Source organism: Ochotona princeps, chromosome 4, assembly GCF_030435755.1.
Source record: "Ochotona princeps isolate mOchPri1 chromosome 4, mOchPri1.hap1, whole genome shotgun sequence".
NCBI lineage: Eukaryota > Metazoa > Chordata > Mammalia > Lagomorpha > Ochotonidae > Ochotona > Ochotona princeps.
Genome location: NC_080835.1, coordinates 97,002,074 through 97,022,075, shown reverse-complemented (window position 1 = coordinate 97,022,075; position 20,002 = coordinate 97,002,074). Strand labels below are relative to the sequence as shown.

The window sequence follows — 20,002 nt, the reverse complement described above, 5'->3', positions numbered from 1 at the left end:
TGTGCTGCTAATTCAGTTTTCAGCTGCCCTGCCCTGCATGCTGGAAGGCAGATGATCTCAGCCTGGCACACACAGCAACCTCCCTCCTCCCCTGGCTCAACTCTTCCTTCCCCCGCGCGGAGCCGAGCCACAGATGTGTGCTAATGAGAGCTTCTCTTTGTTTACAGGGTCTGGGATGCTCTGACAGACAATTACACCCCTTCACTCTCAGAAGACTGGAGGGACCCAAACATCGAGGCTCTGAATGGCAACAGCTCCGACACCGAGGTACCTCTCTGGCCCCTGGTTCAGGGGGAATTGAGAAGATGGGGCCTCCAGTTAGACAAACATTCAGTAACTCCATGGTCTTCCTCTTGGGCAATAAGGCTCAGCAATGGCTCAACAGCCCTGCTGGAAAGATGGGCGTTAAGGAGGGGATTGGCAGCAGGGGGGCCTCCTGCTTATCGGAATGGTTATCCATAAGAAAAGTGGACACAGAAAACTTGTTGATCTGTGTCTTAGAACACATAAAAATAAGAGCCTTTTGGGGCTCAAATGATTTTTTTTAAGATTTATTTATTTTATTGGAAAGGCAGATGTACAGAGAGGAGGAAAGACAGAGAGGAAGATCTTCCATCCGATGATTCACTCCCCAAGTGGCCACAATGGCCGGTGCTGTGACGACCAAAAGCCAGGAGCCAGGAACCTCTCTCTGGGTCTCCCACACGGGTGCAGGGTCCCAAAGCATTGGGCCGTCCTCGACTGCTTTTCCAGGCCACAAGCAGGGAGCTGGATGGGAAGCAGGGCCACCAGGATTAGAACCGGTGCCCATATGGGATCCTGGCGTGTTCAAGGTGAGGACCTTAACCATTACGCTATCACACCAGGCCCCAAATAATGATTTTTTAAAAAAAAATTATGCATATATATACATCAGTGCTGAGAACTCTTGCAGCCTGTCACTGGCCAGGGGGCAGGCCAAGACGGCAATGAGATGGCCATGCAGTGGGATGAATTCTTCATGAAGCTCAACCAAAGGAATATTTCTGTGTCTGGGTCACGGTCATGCTCCCTGGTTACAGATGCCAGGGAAGGAAGTAGCCTGAGGGCTTCCGGGCAATAAAGAACACTTACCGTGAGTGCCTTTGCCCAGGCTATGGGGCAGGAGTGACCTTGCAGAAGATCCAAATTGCTCCACATACAAACTATTGTCTTTGTTGCTTTGATCTGCTATAAGAGAACACCTTATACCCTGTAACCTGTTAACAATAGACATTTGTTTCTCATGATCCTGGAAGATAGTACGTTCAGGGTCAAAGACTTGGCTGATTCTGTGCCTCAGTGAAGGCCCGTTTTCTGATTCAGATAATCATCATGTTACTGTGGTTCCACACAGCTCTTTCACAAGGGCACTGATCTCATTCTGGAGGTCTCCAACCTCAGGATCTAGTCCCCCTTCCAGGGCCCTAGTCCCAAAGCCATTGCACTGGGGGTTAGGGTTCCCACATATTAATTGGGCTATGGGGGAGGGCACAGACATTCAGAGCAGGAAGTTCAGCTGTTTAATGGCTCAGTGTCTATAGAAAGCCAACCTCTGCCTTGTTTGCTTTTCTGTTCGCTTGTGGAGGGAAGGTGATGATTTCTTATCAGGAAGGGCTGGGGCAGCCCCACAAACTCAGCAGTGATAGAGGCAGCCAGATACTAGATCTGGCTTCCCTAGTGAGCTGGAGTCAAGGCAGGGTAAAAGGGCAGGAAAGAGATTCCTCTTGTTGGGCAAGTCACCTGCACACTATTGCTCAAGACAACACACCAAGGAGATCAGCATTTAGCTGGTTTGTTTGTTGAAAAAGCAACTATCTATGTATCTTGTATACACACACACACACACACACACACACACACACTTGTTTACTTAAAAGGCAGAGAGAGAGAGAGAGAGAAAGAGAGAGAGAGAGATCTTCCATCTGGCTGGTTCGCTTCCCAAATGGCTGCAATGACCCAGGCTGGGCCTGGCCAAAGGAGACAGAAATTTCATCTGGTTTCCCAAGGGCAAGGGGATAATCACAGAATGAATCTGTTTACTGAGAATCAGCCAGATCCATTGCAGTACAAGCTACAGATTTGGCTTGCTTGTCTTTCTGCTAGCTATCTGACTATTTTGGGTGGATGAAGCCAAGAATGTATAAGATGGCCTGACCTTCAGGAAGGGATCTAATTCATCCTCATTTGCAAAATTCCCTCCAGGGATGAATATTTCAGGGAGAACTGAACAATTCTGAAATGGATGATCTCCCTTGGAGTGTTTCCTCCATTGAACCCATGGGATGACATGGCAGCCGGAGAGGACGGATTAAGACTGTTTCAGTTCATCTCTTAAAAAAAATTATCTGGGTTAGTTATAGTAGGAGCTTTTCAAATAGACCTCAGTTAAAGTGAGTTACTGGAGTAGCCAGAGCTCTGTATTCCTTCTGGGACAGACACTAACCAACCAATGAAATATCCCGGGCATGTTCATTGCCCACAGCTGGTGGGCTTCTCTTTAGGGACCCCACAGACCTTCTGCAGAAATGGGTCACCACAAAGAATAGCTGTTTGTTCCCAAACCTGATCATCTTTGTCCTTGGGTATCACTAAGTAGTTGCATCAAATATTGTACAAGCTGCTGAATTGCGACTACAAATAATTTTCTCTTCTAAAACTAAAATTTCATGTGTACCAAATTTGAAATGTCAGAATTTTTTTAAAAACCTTGTTATTGTAAGTCTTTAAAAAAAATAAGCAGCAGTCCCTTGCCTTGCTTTGCCTTCTGCTTCTGCATAAAGGCAATCAGCATTTTATTGCTTGTAGCTGTTGTTTTATGGAGATATAGCCTCAATTTTCTAATTGGACATTTATATTGCTATAGTTTTTATTTTTTAAGAAAGTATCCATTTTATTGTTAACTACTAACTTTGTATTATGGAAGATAAAATTTTAATTCTTTTGGATCACCTATACTACTTACACTTACTCTTCTTTCCTTGGCACATGGGGTTGTCACCCATTGATAATTAACTCAAAATTATGTATATTCTCAATTGTAACAGTGTAGTACTGTTTCTTTTCTTTTTTTTTTTTTTTGTCAAGATGTAGTGAACAGTTTCTTTGGGAATCCATCTTTGTCTGGAAGTAGAGATGCATACTGCCGCTGTCCCGCAGCAGCGACACTAAAATGATAAGGCATACTCTGGGGGTCTGGGAAAAGTCGGAACTGCAACCGGACCCCTCACTGCCCAAAGCAGCTGCGTTTAAAACCTTATCTCCACTGCTCCTGTCCCCATTGGCCTAAGCTTTCTTCCCCGCTTCTTCTCTCCACCACCCTTCCTCCCACCCGTCCTCCTTCTCCCTCGTCCTGTCTTTCTCCGTCTGCCACCCGTCTGTCGTCTGTCCGTCCCAGTCCGTCCATCTGTCATTTTCTGTCCTTCCGTCCCGCCTAGCTTTTACCGGCTATTTTTTTTAAAAGATTTATTCATTTTATTACAGCCAGATATACACAGAGGAGGAGAGACAGAGAGGAAGATCTTCCGTCTGATGATTCGCTCCCCAAGTGAGCCGCAACGGGCCGGTACGTGCCGATCCGATGCCGGGAACCTGGAACCTCTTCCAGGTCTTCCACGTGGGTACAGTGTACCAATGCATTGGGCCGTCCTCCACTGCTTTCCCAGGCCACAAGCAGGGAGCTGGATGGGAAGTGGAGCTGGCGGGATTAGAACCGGCGCCCACATGGGATCCCGGGGCTTTCAAGGCGAGGACTTTAGCCGCTAGGCCACTCCGCCGGATCTTACCAGCTATTTTTATATTATTCTCCACCAATCACTTCTTCCCATGGGTCCACTTGGCACTACGTGATAGGCCAGTAATCACAGCTAGGGCATTAGCCTATCCCTGTGACTTCCTGTTTACCTGCGGATGAGACCAACTCTGCCTCCTGGCCCTGGGCCAGCTGCCATCTTGCAATGGCCCCTCTCAATAGCGGAGCGGCTTCAGCACCACGCTCCCCACAGCATACTGCTTTGTATCCTCACATCTGGATATGATAGTCTATTTTACGCAGTTACTATATATCCTCTTAAATGAAAAGCCACAACACAAAATCAACAACAGGAAGAAAAATAGAAATTCACAATGCCATGAAGTTAAATAACATGCTACTAGATAAGATAATCTCCATTACAGTTACTATACATCTCCTTAAATGAAAAGCCACAAAACAAAATCAGCAGAAAGCAGGAAAAAAACGAAATTAACAACAACATGAAGTTAAATAACATGCTACCGAATAACTAATGTGTCCCTGAAGAAATGAAAAAGAAAATCCAGAAACTTCTTGAAGAAAATGATGCTACTGTATCGCCTATGAGTCAGTAAAGAATTTAATCAGAAGAAAGTGTTTTGAAGAGATAAAACTAACAAAAAAATCAAAACCCATGAGATATAGTTTCTGCTGATCCTTGTTGTTGAGATATGTCTCCTGTAAGCAACAAATACATGGGTTTTGTTTTTTAATCCAGTCTATTAATTGATGACATTTAATTGATGAGTTTAATCCATTTACACTCAGGGTTAATATGAATGGGTAGTAATTTGGTCCTGGTCATTTTAGCAATGGGTTGTTCATTGATTTAGTCTTCTGTTGTTATTTTACTGAGATGTTCTTCGCATTTGCCTTTGGTTTTGGTGGATACTATTCCTTTTCTCTGTCAAGAGAACATCTTTGAGTATTGTTTGTAGGACAGATTTGGAAGAGGCATATTCTTTTAGCTTTTCTTTACTGTGGAAGAATTCTATTTCATGTTCAAAGACAAAGGAAACCTTTGCTGGGTATGTTTTCCTGGGCCGACAATTTTTTGCTTTTAGAATCTGGAATATGTCACTCCATTCTCTTCTGGCCTGTAGAGTTTCCTGTGAGAGGTCTCCTGTGAGTTTAATTGGCATTCCTTTATATGTCAGTTGATTTTTTTCACGTGCACATTTAAGGATCTTTTCCTTATGTTCGATTGAAGAGAGGTTGATTATCATGTGTTGTGGTGAAGATCACTTTTGGTCAATTCTGTTGGGAGTCCTGTGCCCCTCTTGGATGCTGTTTCCCAATTCTTTCTCTAGATTAGGGAACTATTTCCTCATTATTTCATTGAATACACCTTTAATTCCAGTTTCTCTTTCTGCACCTTCTGGGACTCCCATAACTCTTATATTTGGCCTTTTAATGGTATCTTTCAGTTCTTGAATACTTTTTTTGGCCTGATCCAGCCCTGCTTCCAGCTTTTTGTTTGCTTCCCCCTGATGACGAGAAATATCTGCTAATTTTGAGTCTTCTGCCTCCTACATTCTATTTTTTTTTTTTTTTTACGTGACATTATGTGACACAGTTTCATAGGCTCTGGGATTCCCCCAACCCCTTCCCGTGCCCTCCCCCCATGGTGGATTCCTCCACCTTGTTGTCCTACATTCTATTTTGAAGACTTTCCACTGTACTTTTAATTTGCTCCACGGTATTTTATTTTAAATATTTATTTATTTTTATTGGGCCCGGTGGAATGGTCTAGTGGCTAAAGTCCTCGCCTTGAACACCCCGGGATCCCATATGGGCGCCGGTTCTAATCCCGGCAGCTCCACTTCCCATCCAGCTCCCTGCTTGTGGCCTGGGAAAGCAGTGGAGGATGGCCCGATGTTTTGGGATCCTGCACCCACGTGGGAGACCTGGAAGAAGTTCCTGGTTACTGGCTTTGGATTGTCACAGCACTGGCCATTGCAGTCACTTGGGGAGTGAATCATCAGATGGAAGATCTTCCTCTCTGTCTTTCCTCCTCTCTGTATATCTGACTTTGTAATGTAAATAAATAAACCTTTAAAAAAAAGATTTATTTATTTTTATTGCAAAGTCAGATATATATAGGAGAAGAGACAGAAATATCCTCCATCCGATGATTCACTTCCCAAGTGACTGCAATGGCCGGTGCTGAGCCTATCCGAAGCCAGGAGCCAGGAGCTCTTTCGAGTCTCCCATGCAGGTGCAGTGTCCCAAGGCTTTGGGCTATCCTCAACTGCTTTCCCAGGTCACAAGCAGGGAGCTGGATGGGAAGAGGGATTAGAACTGGTTCCTGTATGGGATCCCGGTGTGTTCAAGGTGAGGACCTTAGCCGCTAGGTCACAGTGCTGGACCCTACTGTATTCTTAATTTCTGATATATCAGCTTTCATTAGATTCATTTCCAGTGTGATATGTTCCTTAAATTTATTGAACTCCTGTATTACGTGCTTCTCGTTATTGATAAGAAGTTTTATAGCACGTGTTTTGAATTTTGTATCCCCATTTTCTTGATGTCTTCCTCAGTTAACTCTGTACTTGGAAAAGGGTTTTGTTCCTTTGCAAGGGAGTCTTCAGTAATATTCATTTTGCCTGTGTGTCTTCTTTTGCTCTTGGTCATTGTGCTTGTGGTTAGCAGATTCTTCTCCCTGGGGCATGTTTCTAAGCTGTGTCACCCATATGTCTTCAGTTCTATTTTTCTTATTGCAGTTGGTACATGGCTCTTTGTGTGTGGTCAGTTGTGTCATTCTTCAGTGAGTTCCAGGTCTGGGTTCTTATGTTAGATTTCCATCATGGTCTCTGTAACCCCAGCTCCTGGCTCACCAGTCTCCACCTCCTGTGATACCGTGTTGGGGCTGCAACATTGTCTGTCTGTACAACCTTTCTCCCACTTCCAGTTGGGGTAGGTCCCAGGATTAGGGAGACAGAAGGTGTCCTATATACTAGGTTATTGGTGGTGCTTATCTTGTCAAAACCTGTTGACCCTTAGGTCTGAGGGTCACTCGAACCTATTTTGACCTGTATCATGCCATAGTCAGTATTATTTTCCTGTGGGGCCATCAGTGCAATCCACTGAGCTGAGTGAGTTCTCGCCGAGCTCAGAATATGTGCAGTTCAATGTTGTCCCCTGAAGTCTTAAATTCTTTGCCACAATGTAACAAATGGGGCCTGATGTGCCATTACTGGAGTTCTTGATCTGCTGCCTGTCAGGTCTGAGGGCTACCCAAACCTGTCTTGGATGCAACCTGTAAGATGCCACATTGTTGCAGTTCACTGAGGCAGAAATCAGGACACTCCCAGTTCAATGCATGTGTAGTCCTGCCCCATAGCCCTTGCCTCCTTAAAAAAAATGACACCCGATACAGCTCTAGGAGGCAAACTGGGCTATGAAATCCATCCTATTCCTGCACCACCCATCTGGGACCTGCTGCTTTGTCTCTACTCCTGGTTAAATCAAACAGACCAGCAGAACGGGCAGTTCTTTGAGTTCACCTCTGGGGCTCCTGGTAAACATCCCTTCCCACCTTGTTGCTGGTGGAGTTCCAACTGCTGGTGGAGTACAGATCGCTACTTGCTGAATGCTGCTGAGGTATCAGTCATTGCGACACCACACCGTTGTGTCTGTCAGTCTCCAGGCACTCCTCTGCTGTTGTTCTGTCCTCTTCCAATTCCTGGAATGTGCCCTCTCTGCTTCACAATGGCTAATATTTCTCCGTCTGTTTAAACGTGTCCATACCTATTGCACCATCTTGATTCTCCCCAGTGTAGTGCTATTTCTAACTGAAGCATGCAGTGTTCTGTAGGAATAGTTCCTGTCCATGAAACTTACTGTTTAGCCCGGAGTTTAGAATAGTTCTTTCCTTTGCTTAGTTTCTAACAACTCTGAGTTCTGATTGAAGCATACATCTTAGAAAATGATCATTCTGTGTTCTTGCTTGTGATAGGTGCCGACACAGAGGGAGATACAGGACAGGCTCAAGAAAGCCAAGTTTATTATACTATTGTCCCTTGGTATCCCTGTGAGGGTGTCAAAGTCCACCTGTGCTCAAGTTGTAGGTGTTTGAAGCAGTGGCTAACATATATGTTAGGTCGTTCTCGTCCCTGCATTCAAGTGCCTTTCCACTCCAGCTTCCTGCTAATCTGTACTCTGGGGAGCAAGGAGACGATGGCTTAGGTACTTGAGTCCATGTAACCCACAGGGCAGACCTGCATGGAATTCTGGGATACTGGCTTTGGCCTGATCCATCTCTTGCCATTGTGGGCATTTGGAGAATGAACCAGAATATGGAAGATATTTCTGTTTGTGTCTGTGTCTCTCTCTGTAAGTCTGTTTTTCAAGTAGAAAAATGAAAATTCAAGTCCCTTAAATGAGATGATCATGGTAATTGCATATAATCTGCACACATCCTTCTATATACTTATTCATCTCCAGTGAATTTGCAATACACATATACAGACTATATAAATAGTTGTTACACTACATTATTTAGGGAATAAAGAAGAGAAAATATCCTTGCAGATGTAATTTTTCTTTTAGAATATTTTTGAACTCAGCTGGGTTGAATTTGCAGGTGAGGAACCATGGGTATGAAGGACCAGTTGCAGTTACAGATCCTAGAAGCAGGAGGCATGGCATACCATGTGAGGAGGCGTCCAGGTCAACCAGGAGGCGGAAAAGGGACAGCCTGGGGTACCTCTTGAATTGGAGTTTTCTCTGTGTAGGGCAATACAGGGTGGGTAAACAATTTGTACTGGATGGTTTTAATACTTTCTTTTTTTATGATTTATTTATTTTTTTTGGAAAGGCAGATAAACAGAGGAGGAGAGACAGAGAGGAAGATCTTCCATCATTAGCCGCAAGTGGCCACAACAGCTAGAGTTGAGCCAATCCAAAGCCAGGAGCCTCTTCTGGGTCGCCCATGTGGGTGCAGGGTCCCAAAGCTTTGCGCCTTCCTGACCGCTTTCCCAGGCCACAACCAGGGTGCTGGATGGGAAGTGGAGTCGCTGGGATAAGAACCAGCACACATATGGGATCCCGGTGCGTTCAAGGAGAGGACTTTAACCACTACGCTATCACTCCGGGCCCGGTTTGAATACTTTCAGTAGGAGGTCACTGCTTGGCTTCCACCTGGACCTAGGCTAACTATCCGCAAAGTGTGTTGCCTACTCCCAGCTTAGCTAGTAGAGGGGGTGTGGCTATGAGCACATTAATACGCATGTCAGAAGTACCCTCCAGGCTGAACCTCTGTGAGCGCTAAGATTTGGCTACCCCTGGAAATAAGTCTGTCACCACCAAAAGGTTTTTCTTTTTTTATTTTTTAGTGGCAGAACTGATAGGCAGAAAATAAGAAATATATAAAAAACACAAGGATTAAAAAATGTTATTTTGTCAAGTCAAAGAGTTTTTCGTGCAAACATCCTAGCAAGCACCCTCTGTCTCTTGGCTACAGTCTGGGGTGTGTGTGTGTGTGTGTGTACACTAGGTCTGCTTCACAGCTGTTGGCCTCAGAATTTCCTTAATTTTCATCCTGGAGATTCTTCCTGCTTTTCTCACCTTTCCTCTGGTGGCCGTATTTTAACGTTTTTTGGGTTAACCCCTTATTTGGTGGGGAAGCAAGGTGCATTTAGTATATCTTTGAGAAAAAGGGACAGGAGAATGCGTCTTAAAATACACGAGGGGTTGGGTTTGTATCATAGTCCGTTGAGATGCCGTTTGGAATACTGGCACCCCTTACTGGAGTTCCAGTTCAAGTTCTGGTTGTTCTGCCTCTGCTTCTGCTTGCTGCTAATACACCTGGGAAGGCAGTGGGAGACTGCCCACGTGCTTGAGTCCCTGCCATGTGGGAGACCTGGATGCTTTCCAGCCTCCTGGCTGGAGCCTGCCCCAGCTTTGACTGTGCTGTGCATTTGGGGCGTGAAATAGGAGATGGAAGTTCTTTCCATCGCTCTGTTGCTCTGCCTTTCACGTAAAAAAATAAACCTAAGAGGAAAAAAAAAAACATGAAAATCTTTTTGTTCATGTGTTTAACACATTATTATGAGTTTGATACAATGATTATTCTACATTAAGTCCCAAATCTGTTGGAATTCCCAGTCCTTTTTGTATAATTCTTTTGGTTCTCTCTATAAGCTTCTAGTATGTTTCTTTTTCCCTTTCTCATTGGCAGTTTCACAATCGTGTGCTTTATTGTTTTTAAAATGCCTTGAGCACTCTAGTGTACCCTCTGGGCCCTTCCGACTTGGAAGCCCGTGGCTGTGTGGGGTAGAATACTTTCTTGCGTTGTTTTTGTGAAAGTAAATGATCTATTTTCTGCCTCGACTGATATGCATTTTTCTCCTGTATGTGGTAAATTTCATGAATTAACCATCAAATATTAAATCAAACTTATATTCTTGGGATAAACCCAACTAAGTCATGCCGTAAGACCCTTTTATCTTCTTTTTCAGTTTTCTTTTTCTTCCCACAGCTTTAATGAGGGATAATTGGCATAATTATGCTGCAAATGTTAGAGTGCACAATTTGATAAGTTTTGATGCATGAATACGTCTGTGAAACCATTGCCATTATGAAGAGAAGGAACATGGCCATTTTTCCTCCCTCTCACTCTTAATCTCTAGTCAGCCACTAACCTGCTTTCTGCAACAACTGGTCAGTTTGTGTTTTCTAGAATTTTATACAGATGAAGTCATATGGTAGTCTTCTTTTTTAAAAAGATTTATTTATTTTGTTGTAAAGGCAGAAAAAAGATCTTCTTTGTGCTGGCTTACTCTCCAAATGGCTGCAATGGCTAGAACTGAGCTGATCTGAAGCCAGGAGCCAAGAGCTTCTTTTGGGTCTCTCTCACGGGTGCAGGATCCCAAGGACTTGGACCCCTCTCCACTGCTTTCGCAGGCCATAAGCAGGGAGCTGAATGGGAAGTGGAACAGCTGGAACATGAACTGGCACCCATATGGGATGTTGGTTCTTGCAAAGGGAGGATTATTAGCCAGTTAAGCCATCTTGCCAGGCCCCAGTAATCCTCTTTCCTATCTGCATTTGTAAATGTTTATGTATGTATATATTTATTTATTTGGTAGAGACACACAAAGGAAAAGACAGTGACAAATAGACCCAGAGAGACCTTGCTTGCTGGTTCATTTTGCAAATACTCACAACAGCAAGGGTTAGGCCTAAGCAAGACCAGGAGTCAAGATTTCTGGGTTTCTGATTTCTAGGTGGCAGAAACCGAAATACATGAGTCATCACCTACTGCTTCCCAGGGTGCACAGCCACCAGAAGCTAGAATTGGGAGGGAAACTGGGAATCAAACCCAGACACTCTGATAGGACATATGGGCATCCCAAGCAGTCTTCACTTGTTTATTTTTTAATGTTTGTTACACAGGTGAGTAGATGGCAGACCCACGTGGGTCACTGATCAGGAGTGAAAGGGGCAGGGTGAGGGGAAAGCCTTTGCCCTCCTTCCTGCGGCCATAGGGTGGGGTGGGGTGTTGTGAGAAGAAAATAGGGTGCCTGCCCTTGCTGTCAGACCACATCAGTGCCCGGGGACAAAGATGGTCCCTTAATGTCATCCCAGGCACCTCATCCAGGGGATGAATGCCCTGAAGGTGTTACTTGAGTGGTCTTGACTGCTCTGACATGTTACTGGCTTTGTTGTGTGAGTGGTGAGAAATTACTTCTAATGCCTGTTGACTGTCCATGTATATTTTAGTATGTCCATGGGCTTAGATACTTTTTTGTAGATATTGGCTTGTAGTGTCGTTCAGTCTGCTCCCCTACCCCTCATCCTTTTGATGAGGTACTTGAAGTCTTCTGTTCAATTAAAGGAGACAGTCACCTTGGATTTCGTGTCCATCTGGGTAGGTTGTTCATCTTTGCATGGGAGTTGGCAATGGAGATGGCCCAGCCTTGCAACATGCATTCCAAGACCAGTCCTCACATCCATGTGATGTTCTTTGAAGTTGGGGATCGGGTGGAGCAGTATAATAGGGAAGACCCCTAAGATCCCCTATCAGGCCCATTCTCAAACTTGTCTCCTGTGTGCCAGCAGGTACAGCAGCCCAACATGGCCCATCCTAGTCTATCCCCCGACTCCTGCCCATGCATGTCCCAGCAAGTGCAGCCTGGCCTGGCTTGCCCCCAGCCCTATTTCCCACGCTTATCATCTGGTGTAGTGGCCTGGTTAAGAAGACCCCTAAGTACTGAAACCAATCTGTCCACAGACCCTGCTGTACTTTATGAAAATGGGTATAGTATACCAGCCCACTCCCAGTCCTGTTTTTTGCATATACTGGTAGGTGCCGTAGCCTAATTGGAGATAAACCCCTAAGAACCCCTACCTGGCCCACCCTCAGGCCTGGCTCAAAGTTGTAACTGTCAGGTTAAGACTGCCCTGTCGGGTTTTTTAAACTCGGGATAATTATTTAGATATTCATTGTTGCTGTTGTGTATATTAACAGTTCATTCCTTCTTATTGCTGAATCTATTATATGGACACCCTGTGCTTTTTCATTTTCCTACAAATTAATACTGGGTTGGTTCCAGGTTTTGAATTTGCACCTAAATCTAATGTGAATATTCTTGTGTAAGTCCTTCTGTGGCCCTGTACTTCATTTCTCTTGGGTAAAAATCTATGAATAGAATGACTGAATCATATGGTTGGTGTAGTTGTGTAATTTTTAAGGACCTGCTAAATTATTTTCTAGTTTGAGAGATCCTGTAGTTCTATGCTCTCAACAGTGTTTGCCGTGACAGTGATTTCTTCCAGGTTTTCCACATGGGTGCAGGATCCCAAGGCTCTGCCATCCTCCACTGCTTTCCCAGGCCACAAGCAGGGAGGTGGATGGGAGGTGGAGTAGCTGGGATACGAACCAGTGGCCCTGTGGAATTCTGGCAAAGGCAAGCAGAGGACTTTAACTACCAGGCTATGGCGCCAAGCCCTGCCCCCGCCCCCAGTCTAGATTTTATATTCAGTCTGAAAACCTATGCTTTTTGCATTTGGTTCATTTGTGCAGTGTTTTGTTCATTAACCTTTAACATTGTATTGAAAGTTTAAGTTAGGTCGTGCTAGCTTATATTTCTGTTTGTCTCAGTTTTTTTTTTTTTTTTCGCTGTTATGCCTTGTTTCACCTTTCCTCTTTCCTTTTTGACTCAAATATTTTCAACATTCTGTTTGATGTCTCTATTGGATTTTATCTGTACCTCTTTGTAATTTTTAAGGGAGTACTTATGTATTATATCTTGCCTTATTGTTACTCTAGTCTATTTAGAATTCATATTGTGCCTCTTACATAAAATGTAAAACACTTCGTAGCAGCATGAGTCTCTTCCATCCATCTTCCATACCAAGGTTATCTATTTTATTAGAACTCCACACTGCACACTTTTTGCTTGGATAGTAAGTTGCATTTTAAGGAAGTTAATTTTTAATACGGATGCACGTATTTATCGTTTCTGGTGTTCTTCACCCTTTCCTGTAGATGTGACTTTCCATCATTTCTGTTCAGTCCAATAAACTCTGTAGAACACTTTCTGTAGTGTTGGGGCTTAGGTGGCAACTTTTTGCAGCTTTCATTGGTTTTATGTTTTCCCCTAATCAAGGGATGCAGCCTTGCACTGCCTGTGTCCAGGGTTGGAAACAATGGGCTCATAGATTTTGTGCTGATGTATAGTTGTGTATGGCAGGAAAGGCAAGTCCAACACTAATTACTCTGTAAGGGATTAAAGAGACCAGCTCTTCTCTTTCTGCCCTCTGTGATCCTTTTCTTCAAGTATTGAACTTTTTAAATTGATCCTCTAATTTTTCTTCCTGTCATTTTCTACCTATTTCGTTTTACTCTTTAGAGAATTTGTATATATAGATGATTTTCAACTCTGTTAGAAAAATATCAGCTTTACTAGTACGCTTTTGATCTTTAATGACTTCTAGTTTTTGAAGAATTCTAATACATAGGCCATATTGAAGGGAAACAGCTTTTTAAAAGATTCACTTATTTGAAAGGCAAGCTACAGAGAGCGCGGGTGAGACACACGAGAGATGGTTTCCATCTGTTGGTGCACTCTCCAAATGACTGCCACAGCCAGGGTGAGGCTAGGTCAGAGTCAGGAAGGAGCCAGAAGACTGGAGCTTCGCCCTGCTTTCCCCCTGAACACAGGGAATTTCTTCTGCTCTCTCCATTGCTTTTTCTACCTATTTGTTTTAATTCCCATCTCGCATGTCTGGCAATCTCTGGGCAATTTTTCCTTTTTCTCTTTCTTTCTTGTTTGTTTGTTTCTTTTCTTTCCTTCCTGTCTTCCTTCCCTTCTTTTCTTTTTCTTCTTCTTCTTTTTTAATTTTATGTATTTGAAAGGCAGAGTTACAGAGATAAGAGACAGAGAGGTCTTCTTTCTGCCAGTTCACACTGCAAATGGCTGAAATGGACCGAGTTGGACTGCCCTGAAGCCAGGAACTGGGATTTTCTTCTGGGTCTCTCCTGTGGGTGCAGGGGCCCCGAGGCTGTCCTCCGTTGCTTTCCCAGGCCTTTGAAAGAGAGCTGGATCAGAAGTGGAGCACCCAGGACACAAAGTGGTGCCGATAAGGTGTGCTACATCAGAGTACCTGCCCCTCTACACTGATTTTCAAGTTTTAAGCTACTGTGCTACTGTGTTACAGCCCTTGATGCAAACCCTTTCCCCAAAGCAGAAGAAACAACTTGCTGAATGGCATTTATCTGATCCTTTACTGCACTCAAGTCCTCTGGATTCTGGGAGGAATGTACCAGAAGTATGATTTCCTTTGGGAGAGCATAGGAGAGTTTGGGCTTCTAAAAACATTCAACCCCACGTGAGTTGAGCTGAAACTTGTTTTTTTTGCATGTAGCTCTCATTGCTGCACAAAGGGCTGGAAGTATTCTCAACGGCAACTTCAGTAAACTTCAGACATTTTGAGATTTCTTGCATGTGAAGGGATTTTTGAAAATTTCATGAAAAGTGTGTGTTATGAAGAAGTTATTCATGGATTTCAAAAAACATTTTACCGTGGAAATTTTTTTTTTACCTTTTAATCCTGATTTTCCACAATTTCCATATACATACGTGCTGTCATTTTTCAAAAACCTTTCTTTCGTTTTGTTAGTTTCCCTTTGGGCTTTCCACGCTGTTCCTGGTAAGGGAGGGAAGATGAGACGTCTGTAGAGGTGACAGGAGCTATTGGAGCAGAAGGAGTCTGGTAGGATTGACAGAGAGTGCAGGAACCGGGCCTGGAGAGGGTCGGGAAGGGAGGAGGAATCAGAGCCAAAAGCTGGAGGAGCAGGAGCAGGTGCAGGGGTGGGTGGGGAAGACTGAGAGGGAAGGTTGCCCCCACAGCCAGAACAGGGAAGAGGACTGGCTTCGGGGTTCTTTGTGTATTTTTTTTCCTGCTAGTTCGTCTTTTAGTGTCCAAGTTCTGAAAGTTGGGAAAATTAGGCTTGAGTTTATCTCCCATAACAGGAGGAAGCCGGTGTGGATGGAATTCATCAGCTTAAGGCTGATTTCCATACCTCTTCTATCCTGGGATGATTTTCTTTTTTTTTTTATTTATTATTTTTAATTCATTAATTACATTGTATTATGTGACACAGTTTCATAGGTACTGGGATTCTCCCCACCCCTCCCCAAATCCTCCCACCATGGTGGATTCCTCCACTTTGTTGCATAACCACAGTTCAAGTTCAGTTGAGATTCCCCCATTGCAAGCATATACCAAACATAGAGTCCAGCATCTTATTGTCCAGTCAAGTTCAACGGCTTCTTAGGTATACCCTCTCTGGTCTGAAGACTGAGCCAGCAGAGTATCATCCCGATCAATTAAAAGCTCCAGCATACCATCAGCAAAAATTTACATCATTATGGAATTAATTGACATAGTAATGAGTAACCAATATGGTAAAAGTAAATGCGAGTTCTTAACCACCTTCTGTGACCACCTCATTGACATTTCAATTTTAGTTTATACACAACATATAACATACATAACATAACATGTTATACATAACATCGTATCATCTTAAATTAAGGCAAACATGTGGTATTTAACCTTTTGGGATTGGCTCATTTCCCTTAGCATTATGGTTTCCAGTCAAGACCAGAATAAACAAATGGGACCTCATCAAACTAAGAAGCTTCTGTACAGCAAAGGAAACAATCAATAAAGTAAAAAAGCAGCCCACAGAATGGGAGAAGATCTTTGCGCACTACGTAGGTGATAGAGGGCTAATCTCCAGAATATACAAAGAACTACAAAACAGCCAAAACACCAAAACAAACAAGCCACTCAAAAAATGGGCACGGGAAATGGGCAGACACTTCACAAAGGAACAAACCCAAATGGCAAATAAACATATGAAAAAATGCTCAAGTTCCCTGGCAATAAGGGAAATCCAAATTAAAACATCAATGAGGTACCACCTAACGCCAGTAAGACTGGCCCACATGAATAAAAGCACCAACAACACTTGTTGGTGAGGTTGTGGGGAAAAGGGAACCCTACTCCACTGCTGGTGGGGCTGCAGGCTGGTACAGCCTCTATGGAAATCAGTATGGAGAACATTCAAACAACTCAAAATCAACATACCATATGATCCAGCAATAGCACTCCTAGGAATATATCCAGAACACTTGTTTTATGAGAAACCAACATGCACTCCTATGTTCATAGCAGCACAATCAGTAATTGCAAAAACATGGAAGCAACCAAAATGCCCATCAGCAGAGGATTGGATAAGAAAGCTATGGTTCATCTACTCCATGGAATACTACTCAGCTATTAAAAAAAAAAAAATGCTGGGATGATTTTCTTAGGCTTTGTGCCTAAGAGAAGGAGGAGGAAGGCAGCTTTTTAGGCTCCTCCCATTCAGGCAAGGCAAACATTTCAACAGCGTGGAGGGTCCCTCCCAGCCTTGAGACTAGACGGGAAGGGAGATCCAAATACCACTACAACCGACCATGATGCAGAAGACATCAGTGTGTCATTTTAACAGATTCAATGTCATAGCCCAGACCGTACCCCCTTCCCAGTTTGGTTTATAAACCAGCAGCTGCTGTCAGATGCTTTTTTTTTTTTAATGCAACCAGAAAACAAAAACTCCTTTTCCTAATAGAAGCCTATCTTCTACCACATGACTCCCTCTTTGTCCCTAAGAAACTTCTGTATGTGAGTTTGTGGTTGTAAGCAATGAACGTGTGGCTGCGGGAGTTCTGTTCTGCCTAGTAGGGAGTAGTGCAAACCCAGTGGCTACCATAGGTGGTAGACTTGGCAGAGGCTGGAGCATGTAGGTTCCACAGCAGAAATAGATGTCACCATCTGGCACAGCAGCCCCTTAGGTGATTCTGTCACCTGCCTGTCCTACCTCTCACCCAGGTGAAGCACAGATGGCTCTTGAGATAGAGTTGCTTAATTTTGGATAATGACATAGTTTCTGATTCTCAGCAAATGGAGATAGGAGGTGTTAGGAGGGGTGTCTGCCAAAACGAACCCCCTTTTCCCATCCCTGCCCCCCCATAGAAGAGGGGAGAAGCTTCCGAAGATACACAGCTGAGATTGCAACTGGGATCTTTCCTATCAGAATAAGAATGTCACCCCAAGTGGGACCCATCAACAGGCCAGCCCTGGCAGGGCAAAAAAGATTGATTCCTAGATGGGAGGTGGCTCTGCAGACCCGTTTGCTCGGGAGGTAGCGTGTCAGTTTCCTTTAGGGCTGTCAAGCTAGACTTCTGGACAAGGAGCCATTAGATGACTCAGTGACTAATATGTGTAGAGTTTGAACACAGATGCCAACCAGTGGCAGTTTGGGATACGGCCAATCAAAGCAGCAATGCTATGAATGTCTTATCAGACTTAAACATCTAAAAGCTCAAAGGCTGGACTTTCAGAGTCATGTCTAGGCTTATGGTGTTTTGGAGACTGAGAGCAAATGGGACACGTGGGTAGATTTCTCTTTCACTATTTTTTTACTGTTCGGTTTGTCCTATAGTTCATGTGGACAGGTTATTCAGGAGCATGTCTTACGACGATTTATTGCATCCTCTATCAACTGTGACAGCATGTTCAGATTCCAGTAACAGGACAGCGTTTCATCCAGTCCGGAAAGTTATGACTGTTTGTGTTGAAACAATGTACCCTTTAAAACAATAACAAAACAAACTCCGGAAACAATGCCCTAGATTGACACTCCTATTAAAATAAGTGCCCTGGCGCTGTGTGTGTGTGTGTGTGTAGGGGGCACTGGGATATCGTTCACTTTGACATGACAACGTTCCTGGTTTGCCCCAGGGAGATAGGTCTGTGGGCTAAAGAACCAAGCCGGTCCTTTGGGTCGGAGTGGTGGCAGCCACTCCTCCCTGGTTGTCCTTCCCTGGCCAAGCTGGACTCAGTGGTGCATGCAGTGTGACAGGGGTACAACGGCCACTGAATGGATCTCCAGACACTTCCTAGTATAAACAGTGAAAAGCTTTCATTGGAAAGTCAGATATACAGAGAGGAGGAGAGACAGAGAGGAAGATCTTCCTTCCGCTGATTCACTCCCCAAACAGCTGCAATGGCTGGAGCTGAGCTGATCTGAAGCCAGGAGCCTGGAGCCTCTTCCAGGTCTCCCACGCAGATGCAGGGTCCCAAGGTTTTGGGCCATCCTTGACTGATTTCCCATGTCCCAAGCAGGGAGCTGGATGGGAAGCATGGCCGCCGGGATTAGCACCAGTGCCCATATGGGATCCTAGTGCAGGCAAGGCGAAGACTTTAGCTGCTAGGCTACTGCGCGGGGCCGTGGAGTGTCTGCTTGATCAGAATTCCATCTCCTCCCTCCCTCCTTCCAGATCCATGAGAAAGAGGAGGAGGAGGAGGAGTTCAACGAGAAGAGTGAGAACGACTCTGGCATCAATGAGGAGCCACTGCTCACAGCGGATCAGGTATGGGCTCTTCTCTCTGGGTTGGGGACCTTGTGTGATGCAGAGGGGGTTCATGAGAACAGGCCTGCCGCATGCCCCTAAAGCAGAAGAAAGTGAGGCGGGCGATGGCGAGCGTGCTGATGACTCAGGGTTTTTAACAAGGAATTAGATAACTCTGTGCCTCCGTTTACCTGCCTGTTGGGAACATTAATGTAACTCCTGACCTTTGCGTTGGTAGACCAGTCAGCGTGTATTGGCGTCAGTTCCTGCTAAACCTCTTTTAAGTCAAGACACTCAAACATGGTTCTCAAATGCCTGTAGTGAAACCAGAAGTGGCAGATGAAGCATCTGTGTGATGGCTATCCTCTGTCATCTCATGAGACACTAAACATTTTAAAGCTTCCAAAAGGAGTCCTGGAGATGCTACTATCTTTGTAAACAAAGGATGCTTCACATTTTATTTGATTTTTGTTCTTAAAGACTTATTTTTTATTTATTTGAAAGGCAGAGTTAAAAAGAGAGAGGGACAGACAGAGAAGAGAGAGTGAGTGAGTTATCTGCTGGTTAATTCCCCAGCTGGCCACAATGGCCAGGTGTGGGCCCGGCCAAAGCCAGGAGTCAGGACCTCCATAAGGGTCTCACACATGGGTGGCAGGGCCTCAGCACTAGGGTCACCTTTGCTGCTTTTCTGTGGGTGGCGATTGGCGGGAACTGGATCAGATGCGATGTGGTTAGGACTGGTGCTCATAGGGGATGCCAGCACACCAGGTGGTGGGTCAATGCATTGCACCACAATGCTGGGCCCCGTTTTTTTAATTTTAGTTTTAATAGCTTGTTACTTAGGGAGAATAATGTTGAGTCTCTGATTTCCTTATCTGACTTTGTAGTAAACAAATATCTATTGGGGCCAGTGCTGTGGCACCAACATCCCATATGAGCACCGATTCAAGTCCTGGCTGCTCCACTTCCGATTCAGCCCCCTGATGATGTGCCTGGAAAAGCAGCGAAGGATGGCCCAAATCCTTGGGCCTAGGTACCCACGTGGGAGACCAGAAAGAAGCTCCTGGCTCCTTGCTTCAAACCAGCACAGCTCTGGCAGCTGCAGCCATTTGGGGAGTGAATCAGCAGATGGAAGATTCTCTCTTTTCTTTCTCTCTCTCTCTCTTTCCCTCTCTATCTATCTCACCCCATTTCTCTGTAACTCTACCTTTCAAATGAATAAATAAACATAATAAAAAAGTTTCACAAAGTTGATCTGAAAAAGCTTGCCTGAGAGGCT

General features: G+C 44.4%; 1 protein-coding gene across 4 annotated transcripts in view; it reads left to right on the top strand.

Annotated features, from left to right (window-relative positions):
- Positions 1–20,002, top strand: part of FEZ1 (fasciculation and elongation protein zeta 1) — a 52,388-nt gene that overhangs the window by 15,358 nt on the left and 17,028 nt on the right. For all 4 annotated transcript variants that reach the window (XM_058662566.1, XM_058662564.1, XM_058662565.1 and 1 more), the window contains 2 exons: positions 168–267; positions 18,652–18,744. In XM_058662566.1, coding sequence (XP_058518549.1) covers positions 168–267; positions 18,652–18,744 — 193 coding nt within the window. The remainder of the gene's footprint in view (positions 1–167; positions 268–18,651; positions 18,745–20,002) is intronic.